Consider the following 12506-nt stretch of genomic DNA (forward strand, 5'->3'; position numbering starts at 1 on the left):
TCAGAGTAGTTAAATTCAGAGAGACCAAAGATAGAGTGGTAGCTGCCAGGAGCTGAGAGAAAGGATAAATAGGGAGTTAGGTTTAATGGTTACAGAGCTTCAGTTTTGCAAAATGAAAACATTTCTGTGAATGGATCGTGATGATGATTTCCAACAATGTGAACATACTTAGTTACTGAACTGTACGTTGAGAAATGGTTTTAAAGTAGTAAATTTTAGTTTATGTATATTTCACCACAATTTAAAAACAGAAATAACGTTTTAGACTATCTTACTGCACTTGGGATTCTCAAGAAGCTGTATCTAAAAGAAAGATGAATATTCTGTGTTCCATGACCGTTAGAGACTGAGTAAGAGATCAATGAGACACGACTAATGAACACACCTGAAAACAGCCAAGTTTCACACAAATACATGGATTTTATTGACACATGATATTCCCTTTCCATAATAAATAGAATGCAATCTTAATGGTTAGTCTGGAGTTGAGAAGGCAGTGTATTCTTGATAGGGGTGGTCAGATTTTGTGGTACCATTTTTTTAGAACTGCATCTAAGACGAAACCAGCATGTGGGCTGGGAATCACACAGGTTGTGCAGCAACATAATACATAGACCCTGGTCAATAGCCCCTCAATATTCCCCCAAGGCTTCCTCCCATCCCAGTTTTAATGTAATGTATCATAAAAATAGCTAGTGCCATAAAAAGTCAACATTTCAAATATAAAAATTCTTTTATACAAATATAATTCATAATAGAATCATTCTTAAAATACAGCCATTTATATATGTTTGAAACATTATTAAAATAAATATTTCCTAGAGAAAATTTCATTTGCATCGCAAAACTATAAAACAGAAGAATATAAAATTCACGATTGACTCTTCAGTGTTCAGTGTGCCCATTATTTCTCCCGCTCAGTATGTACAGCATGAAGTGCACATAGGTAGCCTGAAAACACACATCACCCTCTCTATACCTAGATCTTTGAATTTCATGTACATCTACATGGAGTGCCCACGGTCTTTCTGCCTGCACACTCTGTACCTGGAACTTCTGTGTTATGAAGGGTTTTCCTGTACCAATATGCATTAAAGCATTTTTCCAGCCATCCTTCAGTTCAGACATCTTATAAGTTTGCTACTTTCTGGAAGCAGAACCGTTCACTGACAAATCAAGGGAGCTATATCTTTGTTCCCTGCATGGGACTGTAACAGCCCGTAGCCCAATTAAGGGATGTTTTCTGATTGTCTAAATTATTTGGAATTGGGTATTGCTGAACAGTACTAAGCCTGATTTCCAGGACTGGGAAGTTCTGTCTCCTGACACTAAGATCTTAGTGTCCCCTGACACTTAGATGTTGCATGGTGCATATTTGATGTGCTGTCTTGAGCCTCTCACAGCATTCCATTCCTTGCTTGGAAATAGGACTGTTTGAATCCTTAGTAGGCAATATATCTGTGTTTTTAAATACCATGGAGAGAGTAGAGAAGAAGGTACATAAACTGATACAAGCCACTCAAGTTCCAGTTAGCACTACTTAATTGTATCTCTAAATAGTATAATTACAGTTCTTCTCTACTATTACAAATGAGTAAGTCTGACTAAACAGTAAGCTGAAGAATTAATCTGGCTGACGTTTACAGCCACTTTTTCAGTGACCACCAAAGGGAAAAGTTTTCAGGAAAGGCTGACTGGTGAACCCAAGTGGTAAATCTTCAAGGATTTGAAGTACCTGTCACACAATTTGACCACTGCCAGGAAGCCATGGATCCGGACCCAAAGGAGTGTCCTTAATTCCTCTTACCCCAATTTTTCCTTCTGTTTTCAAAAAAAATCATTCCTCCTTGTTTTCTGAGGCAGAAACTTTTTCCTTCAACTCCCATGTGTGAACGTCCCAGGCAAACGTTTGTTCTGCTCTCTAAAGCTTTGTTTCTTGCACCTCTTCTTCTGTCTCCTCCTTCAGAGCCGCGATGTTGGACCGAGACCTCTGCCTGCTCGAGTTCCGGTGGGGCAAGAGCTTCAAGCGGTCTGCGGGGCTGATGGCCTGCCGGAAGAGGCTCTTCTCGCTCAGCATCCTCTGGATGGAATCATACTGCCGCACCTTGTTCTCCTCTATGACCTAGGGAAGTGGCCATTAGTGAGATCCTGGACAAGGAGGCAGGGCGGGCCACAGTAAGGCAAGAGCAGCACCAGCTCAGAGGAGGAGGAAAGCCAGGAAGAACACAGCATCCAGAGGCTCATGGTTTGAACAGCCAGGGACTGTTCATTTCACTGCTGAGTCCTTTTGCTTTATAGAGCTTCTACCATTTGTGATATTAGCTGTAATTTTCTACTTAGAAGCTGATTTTTTTTTTTTTTAATTGGTACGGTACTAAACAATGTGCTTCTTCAGAGAAACTTGGAGGAACTAAGTGGGCTTTGAAATCAAGAATTATTTATGTTAGATCCCTTACGTATTAACCTTAAAAATGAGTATAAGTCCACAGCACCATAATGAGTTGGATGTCTTCAACAGTGGATTTAAAGCTTAATAATTTGGAATTGGTCAGGGTATGCCTGAGTTTGGGCTTCCCTGGTGGCTCAGTCAGTAAAGAATTCACCTGCAATTCAGGAGACCGCCTGCTATAGAGGAGACCCAGGTTTGATCCCTGGGTCAGGAAGATAACCTGGAGAAGGAAATGGCAACCCACCCTAGTATGCTTGCCTGAGAAATTCCATGGACAGAGTAGCCTGGTGGGCTACAGCGCATAGGGTCGCAAAGAGTCAGGCACGACTTAGGGACTCACACATGCGTGAGTTTACTGTGCCTCCTTTACATCTTCAAGCTGAACAAAGAGGTTGTGAGTCGGCCCCCTAATTTGTCACTTGAAGCTTATTAATAATAATGGTAATAACTATCCTTCATTAAGAAAAGCATTTACCTCGAGGAGCCTCAAAATTCTTAATAGAAATGATGTGATATATCATCCCCAGAGTTTCCTTCTGACTAAACCCAAGGAATTTGTACACATCACTTGAAAGAATCTGTGGCAGTTTGGAAAGCACAAAGAGAAGGTGGTTTGAGAGGCACAAAGATGAGCTCCACATAATGGCTAAAAAATGAAATAAACCTTTTGCCAACTGCATTGAAATCATACATCAGATTGCAAGACAATCCAGGCCTGGCCTAGATCACATCCAAGGGAGATTTAGTTTCTGAAAGCATTGGGACTTACTCTTTTTTATGACTTAATTCCCAAATAAAAGACTCAATAAGTATAGATATTCTAATTTATTAATGTAACTTAGTGATAAGCTGTTATTTTAGATTTGCTGAATTCCAACCTCACCTTGTTGCTCCGATCAAAGTGAGAAACTTGGGCAGGTAGGTATTTTGAGTAAAGCTGGATGGTTGTGTGACATATGTTATAAGGAAGAGCTTGTACATTGCTGTGACTTGCAGGAATGATCACATTGAAGATTGTTATCAAGAATAGAAGGAGAGATGAAATCTAAGGTAAATTATAAACACTCACCAAAAATCGTTGACATTCCAACATTGCTTCTATCCTGTGTTCAGAGAGGATTACTGTGCAATTAGCAAATGCTTGTTTTAGGGTTCTTCGAATGATCTGGTATGTTCTAGAAAAAAAAATATATATATATATAACACCACAGAACATTAATAATCTGTCTCTATCCTTGATAACAGACCTATTGTTCTATCAATTTAATTCTTTAAATTACTTCTCTTTTCTTGAATCCTTTTAACATAATATTGAGAGACAGAGTCAGCTACAATCAAGTTTCCAACCATGGCATAGATCCTAAGTTTTCATAAATAAATAGGACAAATATTTGGGAAAAAAATTTCACAAAGTTTGAAAAACATTTCCCAAATAAATGTTTTTAATTATGTATAATCACTAGTAGTTCTTTGTTTTGTACTATAAATATTTCCTATGGTATAAATGGGATAGTAAGGAAAACCATAAGGATTCAATTACACCTGCGTAACTAAATATTTCACCATGTGATGATAAAGGGGAAGAAATTCTACAATTACACTTAGAAGAGAAAACACAGCTCTTATACTGGGAAATAAGTACCTGTACTCATGTTAAGTAGTAATTTTTCTATTGGGCAATTATTTTATATCTAGAGGGTGGTCTGCTTGCAGACATGACAGCCTGATGGAAATTTGTGTCAATATGAAATAGGTCTCAATGATTCTTTCTCCTCCCTATATTAGTAAATGACAGGAATTCTGAAACTCACATTGGATCCAAATGAGCACTGGGTTCATCAAGCAGCAAGATCTTTGCTTTACTGAGAACAGATCTGGCCAAGCACATCAACTGCTTGTGGCCGTGGCTTAGAACACAACCCCCATCCACAAGGACAAAATCAAGCTTCCCAGGAAACTGCTCTATCACAGATCTGAGTCCGACCTGCAGAAAAGAGGGAAAACGCTGTGCTTAGGAGGGATAGTTCATGTACTACAGGGTTAAAAACATTTAAGAGGCTGACAATCTGAAAAGACACACAGGAGTTCTAAAAGTTTAAATTTCATACCAACTCCCCTCCACCACCACCATTCTTGCTACTTGGCTTTAATTGAACAAAAGACTGTATAATCTTGGCAGTTCTAAATCACTGGTCTACAGAATATTTCAGTTCTGTACTTTGTCTTTCATGAGATTTTCAATGAGTTCCTATTCTGTGTCAGGTCCTGAAATAGGGTTTAAAGAGATGATGACTGGCAAAGTTCAGGGTTTATAAAGATATACACAGATAAGTTAACACAGTTGAAGACACGATAATATAACAATAGATAAAGAAAAGATAATATATACAGAATGCAGTTACTCTATCCTAACAGAGTCTTTTATGCCACCTTCCATTCTCTGCTCTGCCATAATAGAAAAATGAAATGTAGCACTAAAAAAATCGGCAAGCCATTGAGGGATGGGGGACACATGTACATCCATGGCTGATTCATGTCAATGTATTGCAGAAACCACTACAATATTGTAAAGTAATTAGCTTCCAATTACAATAAATTAATTAATTAATAAAAACAAAAAAACTGACTTTAAGAAAGTGATCAAACTATGAAGCAAAAGTTACTGGATGTAAAGTAGTGATATATTGGGAATTCACTGGTGTCCAGTGGTTAGGAAACCAACCTTCTACTGCACAGTACAGCTCCCCTCCTCCGCCAAAAACAAACAAACAAACAAACAAAAACTAGCGGTGTATAACCGGAGATTTAAAGGTGCCTAGATATTAGAACAGAATATGAGAATTCTGTTAGGGTCAACGACTTTTTTTAAAGCTAGATAGAAAAAAAATAGGTTGAAAGTGCAAATGAGATACAGAAACCCATTCTTTCAAAATAAAACAAAAATGAAATCTTGCCTCATCATGCCACTTATTCAAATACATGTGAACTGGCATACATATTTTTGCCAAGTGTTGCTGAGTGTTTGAGAGCTAAAGAGATACATAAATTATTATCCTGCCCTTGGGAAGTCTGAGATTTAGTATTGGAAGGTGAGATATGCTCCCACCTACCTGTAATACAGGCAGAAAGAGATAATGGCCTAAGACAGACTTTCATGAGTTCAGTGATGAAGTCAGAGATGGCCCACATCACTGTGTTTTTCAGGAAATATTAACTGTGTGCCCATGATATGTATTGTAGACAATATTCCTTGACTGGATTTCTCATTCAAGCAGCCTCACTCTATGAGAATTCATCAATGTTTGAAAAGTTTCTGAGATGGCAGGGAATGTAAACACATTAATTAGACAAAGGGGATGACTCTGAGGTATTTTGAAGACTCAAACATAAAGCTAATTTGGGATCTGAATAGCTGAGAATGTGAACGAGGGCTCTGGAGTGAGGAGCTGGAGGACTTGTGTTCTTTCTCTCTTCAGCTTGCGCTTTTCATTGGCTTCAGCCTGTGAACCTGCTACATCTCTCCCTTAGAAATAAAACATGCTGGAGAGGGTGTGGAGAAAAGGGAACCCTCTTACACTGTTGGTGGGAATGCAAACTAGTACAGCCACTATGGAGAACAGTGTGGAGATTCCTTAAAAAACTGGAAATAGAACTGCCTTATGATCCAGCAATCCAACTGCTGGGCATACACACTGAGGAAACCAGAAGGGAAAGAGACACGTGTACCCCAATGTTCATTGCAGCACTGTTTATAATAGCCAGGACATGGAAGCAACCTAGATGTCCATCAGCAGATGAATGGATAAGAAAGCTGTGGTACATATACACAATGGAGTATTACTCAGCCATTAAAAAGAATACATTTGAATCAGTTCTAATGAGGTGGATGAAACTGGAGCCTATTATACAGAGTGAAGTAAGCCAGAAGGAAAAACATAAATACAGTATACTAATGCATATATATGGAATTTAGAAAGATGGTAACAATAACCCGGTGTACGAGACAGCAAAAGAGACACTGATGTATAGAACAGTCTTATGGACTCTGTGGGAGAGGGAGAGGGTGGGAAGATTTGGGAGAATGGCATTGAAACATGTAAAATATCATGTAAGAAATGAGTTGCCAGTCCAGGTTCGATGCACGATACTGGATGCTTGGGGCTAGTGCACTGGGACGACCCAGAGGGATGGTATGGGGAGGGAGGAGGGAGGAGGGTTCAGGATGGGGAACACATGTATACCTGTGGCGGATTCATTTTGATATTTGGAAAAACTAATACAATTATGTAAAGTTTAAAAATAAAATAAAATTAGGAAAAAAAGAAAAAAAACCCTCACTTGGCTCCAGCTTTTCCTTTAGCTATTATATAATATTTACCCTTTGTCATCTAGAAATCTTAAACAAGGAGTGCGCATCTATTGTCTCTACTGCCTGAGACCACAGAACATTTTTTTTTCCCCTTCTTCAAACATCTAGTCCTTGGCTTATGAGAAACCACACCCTCTACAACCATTCCTTCCTATTATCATGTGTAGGTAACTCTCTCTTCCTGTCCCTTGAATATTAGTTTTCCTCATTGCCAGCTCTCCAAATACTTCTTCCAAGATCTCATTCATTCTTAAGGTCTTGACTACCACTGATAAACGAATGATTTTTCACCTCTATCTCCAGCCCCAGGCCTCTTTCAAATACTTCTTAATCTTATTCATTCTCACTAGCCCCAAACTGAATAACAACTGAATCCAGGCCATTATCATCTCTTAAACTTCATACTATAGATCTCAAGTTGATTGGTCACCCCAAAACCCCACATAGTGAAGTCGCTCAGTCGTGTCTGACTCTTTGCTGACCCCATGGACAGTAGCCAACCAGGCTCCTCCGTCCATGGGATTTTTCAGGCAAGAGTACTGGAGTGGGGTGCCATTTCCTTTTCCACCAAAACCCCACAAGAACCCTTCTAAAATAGAGGTTTGACCCTATTGCTTCTCTGTTTTAAAACCTACAGTGGCTGTTCTGACAGAACAACTGAACTCTCTCACATGGCAGATCCAGCCCTCTCTACCTTTACTTCCAGTAGCACTAAACACACATCTTCTAGCTCCCTCTACACCTTGACCTTCTCAGGTCTGTGCCATAGCTTAGCAAGGGGTATCCTTCCAAATACTCCTGATCAGCTTCTAGGTCAGTCAGGCACATAGTCCCAGAAGCATGGGTGCGAGTTCCCTTGTTAGACTGTCAGCTTCCTGAGCATAAAGACATGTGCTCAGTGACCTCGCTGGACTCATTGCCAGCCTCAACACATCCATCCATTTGTTCAACAATGTGCACTGAGCCCCTAGAATGCTGACCAAACAAGACAAACACAGCTTTGATGAATGATTCTTAAAAATCCAAATTTAAAGACGAATGACAAATGGTAAATGGTGCCTGGTTTAGCTCTGCCACTATAGACCATGACCTAAGACCAGTCACTTCATCTGCATATCTCTGTTTTCGCATTTTTCAGATTCTATAAAACCTCTTTTTAAAAAGTATAAAAGAAGAAGTTTTTTAACACTGTAAGTCAGTATTTTCTTCAGATGAATCAGAAATACTGGGGAATTTTTTATAAGTCAAATTAAGCATCAAGAAAACTACTAATAAAATACTAGAGCTTGGATGTCACACACAAGTAGCTTTCAGTCTGCACTCCACCACTCCTTTGCTGATGATGTCAACTGTATTACTGGAAGTCTCACCTAGCTCATGGGGAAGATATGGGGAAAATAATAGGATAGACTATAATGAGGATTATAATGGGGATTAAATGAGACAACCTGTGGAAAGATCTGGCCACAAAGTGTAGCACAGGGTAAGCACCTAATCCACCCTAACTATTAGTATTGTTAGAACCTGGGGAATTCCAAGTCATAGGCCTGGTCACTGAAACACTTCACAGGTATGACAGCATGATTTGTAAGATTTCCTCTTTGTAAGTTACCGTAGAAAGCAAGTTAACAGGAAGTATTACAATACTAACGATTTACATCATGCCCCTAGTAACAGGTTTAGGATTTTGCTAAGAATGTTTCTCAGTATGTAGTCTCCCTTTTTAGATTCAGATCACTCCTACCCTTATCTATTAAGGCCACACTGGGAAAGCTACTTTAGTGAGTTATACTCTGTACTTTCCTGTGATAAAGAGCTGAACAAAGTCTGTAGTTTTTACCCACATGAAACTTAACACAATAAACAAGTACCTAAATACACAGCACTGTTAATATTTAGAGAACAAAACTATGCAGTGAGTGACGGAGAGGCAGACCAATCTAGGGTGCATTTGGCCACATTTCTATCTCTCTGATCAACTCCCTACCAAGTATAGTAAAAATCTTTTAAAACCATATTCACTAGAGAAAGGTAAACATAAGTTAGTAAAACTTTAAATTTGAAGTCGGTGAATATTTAATGTATTAATTACCTATTTCCTGCCTGATACGGTGATAGGCTTTAGAGAGAAAATAGGAAGTAAGACAGACTAGTAATTAGTTTTGAAAAGATAACAAAGCTCTTATTACCAATTCCACGTGCCAATAAGAATGGCTTAAATTAACCTCGTGATTTTTTTTTTTTTTGGTGCTCAGTAATAGATTCCTTAATAGACTCTTAATGGGAGTTTATTAAATTCTAGGTACTATGGCAGACCTGGGAATTCAAAGATGAATAACACCAGGCTCTGCCCTTAAGGAACTCATGGTTCAGATGTGGAGAAAACTAACAAGTGGGAAATTATTTCTCAAAGAGAAAAGTGCTATTGTAAAACAAAAAAAAAAAAATACTGAAAGGGAACTTGCTACAGAAATCATATAATTTAATGATCTTTAACAGCAGAATTTTTAAAAAATAAATAATAAAAATAAAATAAAATAAATTTATTTTATTTAAAGAATAAATTCTTTAAAAATAAAATAAATAAATATACATGCATATGCACATATATATGTGTGTGTGTGTGTTTATATTCTATGTTATTTGCACTATTGCCACAAACCATTTTTCAATAGATTAAAAACAAATATAAACTTTAGCTTAGTCTGTCCAAACTAAGGTGAATTTTAAATATATGGAATCTCAACTTTCTAATTATTTTCATTCCAACTTAGCATTGCAAATAACTTAAAGCATCCACAGTTTGTAGATATAAAGAACTTTAGGAAAAAAGCATTTGCCAGCTTTCTGTGGCTGAACTGATAAATCATACATACTTCCAAACTGCTATTTACAAAGAACAAATTTTATTTTGTGACATATCAAACTAAAAAATGTGTTATAGTCTGAAAAGGAAAAGTATTGACTTTTGCAATTGTTGTACTCTGAAATGTTATAGAGCAAGAGTTAGTTCTTGCGACAAGGAAACATGAAAAAAAAATAAGGAAAGTAAAGTGTTGGACTGGGAAGTCCATTGGCAGGTAGTTACAAAGACAGACTCTGTCAGCTCCTTCAGACATTTCTTTTGCTACTCTACAGGTTTTCCAGGACAAACTTTCAACCTAAAAGGCCACTATTTCTACTATTTAGCTTGCTCTCTAAAATAGCTTACCTGACTATTGATGTGTAAAGAAAGAAACTATTTTATAAGCAATCTAAGGAGCAAACAATTACCAAAAAGTCTCCATTCTATCAGTTTGGATAACACTGAGTAACACTGAGACTGAGGTGAAGGAGCTTGAGATGATAGACAACATCAGGGCACCTCACTGTGGGGAAAGAGTCTGTGAACCAGAAACCAAGGGAGGGAGCTGCACCCACCCATCCCAGCCAAGCCCCAGCATGCTCTTGACAAACAGTGATACCCGTGTGGATGGATCACAAGGCTGCCTTCACGACACATTACACATGGACAATTTATTTTTTTCATTTACATAAACGAATCAAATCATTCATTCATTCATTCAGTCCATATTCACTGAACACCATCCACATGCCCCACCCTGCTCTAGGCACTGGAAACACCACAGAGACTCATCCCTACCCTCGAGGAGCTTACAAGCCCGTGGGGGAAGTGCACAAGTTAAGAGGCGAATCTCTCTCTCATGTGGAGAAAGCTGTGACAGGCATGGAGGTACAGGAGACACGTAGGAGGGGCCCCTCATACCTGGAGCATCGGGACAGGTTTCTGAGAAGTGAAGTGTAAGTAGAGGCCTGAATGATGAAGAGGGGCAGGTAGTGAAGGGCTAGCAGGGTGTCCCAGCCACAGAGCATGTGAAAAAGCCTCTGCAGAACAGAGAGCACAAGGTGCCTTAGAGGAACCAAATAAATTCAGTGTAGCTGGATCCTGGTAAGCAGGGGCAGTTGGGGAGGGAGTTTAGAGACAGGCAGAGACAAAATCACATCAACTATGAGCAGTGTGGACTTTGCCTAAAAGGCAATAAGAAGCCATAAGAAGGGGAGAAACAAGCAATCAGATGCAAGGCTGCAAAGGGCAGAATGAACTGTAAGGAGCCAGTATGAGAGAAACTGGAAAGGGGTCTATTTCAAAAATCCACACAAGAATTAGGAGTGGTGTGAGATGAGGACAGAGAAAAGTGAATATATTCTAGATATTTGCAGGAAACACCCTTGACAGAACGTAATAGGTGGAGACAGGTGGAGAAATTGGGAGTCAAGGATGAGCCCCAGATCTTGGCTTTGGGCAATAAGAAGCTGGTGATGCCATTCACTAAGACTGGAAATGCAGGGCAACTGTGTGGCTGGTGCAGCTAAGAAACTCACTTATGGACATAAGATGCCTGTCCAGGCTGAAACGTCAGTGAGGGAGCTCTGGGAACAGGTAGATTTGGGAGTCAGTAGCATAGAGGCGGAGGAGCCTAGTAGGAGGCAGTCCATGGGGTTGCTAAGAATCAGATACAACTGAGAGTCTTCACTTTCACTTTCATGCATTGGATAAGGAAATGGCAACCCAGTCCAGTGTTCTTGCCTGGAGAATCCCAGGGACGGGGGAGCCTGGTGGGCTGCCGTCTATGGGGTTGCACAGAGTCGGACACGACTGAAGCAACTTAGCAGCAGCAGCAGCAGCACAGAGGAATTAGTTAGAGCTAAGAAGATGCATGATATTTTCCAGGAAGAATAAGTAAAGTAAGACAACAAATAGGATTCTGTCAAACAGCAACATATAAAAGCTGACCAGATAAAGACCACATGAAAACATGACTATAACAGCTAATGTTCACTGACTGTTACTTGCCAGGCCCTAGGCTGGGCCTCTTACACATACTAGCCTGAAAATTGCTAGCAACCCTACCAATTTATTAGTCCACAATGTTAGGGGTCTACTTTTTTTTTCTCCCTCAAGACTCAGCCTTCTTTGAAATGCTCTTGGTCTACACAGCTGGTAGTCAGGGCTCCTAGGTAGAAGATATCTGGTCCTCAGTGGTTTAGAGGTGGGGAATTTAGACTTTCATAGTTCCAGGTCATAGACAAAAACTCTTTCTCTCCCTTGGACTTGCTTTAAATTCATCCATTGAATGATAAGGCGTACAATGCCAGGATGAAGGTCTGGGCCTAGGGCACAAAGGGTGAAAGAGCTGCTTTGGCCACCAGTTTTGCTCCTGAGTCTTAGAGCTTGTAACTAGGCATGTTCCTCATGGCTTCACATGATCCAGTCCAGATGTGCAAAGGTTCCACACTGTAGTGTAGGGCCAAATCCAAGGTAGAAATAGAGTATTTCTTGGCCTGACATTGTCTTCATGAGCTCTTTTGATTTCCCTTTCAGGGAAAGGGGAATTACAAAGAAGGTGCTCTTGGGATAAGATTCAAGTGTTTAACTCTCTGCTATAACTCACTTCATTTTCCTCTAGAGAAACGAGTCACACTAAGGTCACAGAGAGGACCGGATGAGATGACATTCAATCCCAGTTTTCCCTGGCCAGTCCTGGTTGACATCTTTCATCCCAGTCTCCTGTCCAGGTAAGTAATGGACACATCCCCGAATGTGCAAAGTGTATGATCAACCATACAGGATTAAATGCAGACCCCATAACTTGTAAGCCAATGTATTTTCTGCTTCTCTGGGCTTTT

General features: G+C 39.6%; 1 protein-coding gene across 4 annotated transcripts in view; it reads right to left on the minus strand.

Moving 5' to 3' along the window:
* Positions 1–400: 400 nt before the first annotated feature.
* Positions 401–12506, minus strand: part of CFTR (CF transmembrane conductance regulator) — a 247652-nt gene continuing 235546 nt past the window's right edge. For all 4 annotated transcript variants that reach the window (XM_070787791.1, XM_070787789.1, XM_070787792.1 and 1 more), the window contains exons 25-27: positions 4261–4433; positions 3519–3624; positions 401–2122 (exon numbers count right to left, since the gene is read on the minus strand). In XM_070787791.1, coding sequence (XP_070643892.1) covers positions 1922–2122; positions 3519–3624; positions 4261–4433 — 480 coding nt within the window. In that variant the 3' untranslated portion in view covers positions 401–1921. The remainder of the gene's footprint in view (positions 2123–3518; positions 3625–4260; positions 4434–12506) is intronic.

The sequence above is a fragment of the Bos indicus genome, chromosome 4, assembly GCF_029378745.1.
Source record: "Bos indicus isolate NIAB-ARS_2022 breed Sahiwal x Tharparkar chromosome 4, NIAB-ARS_B.indTharparkar_mat_pri_1.0, whole genome shotgun sequence".
Taxonomy (NCBI): Eukaryota; Metazoa; Chordata; class Mammalia; order Artiodactyla; family Bovidae; genus Bos; species Bos indicus.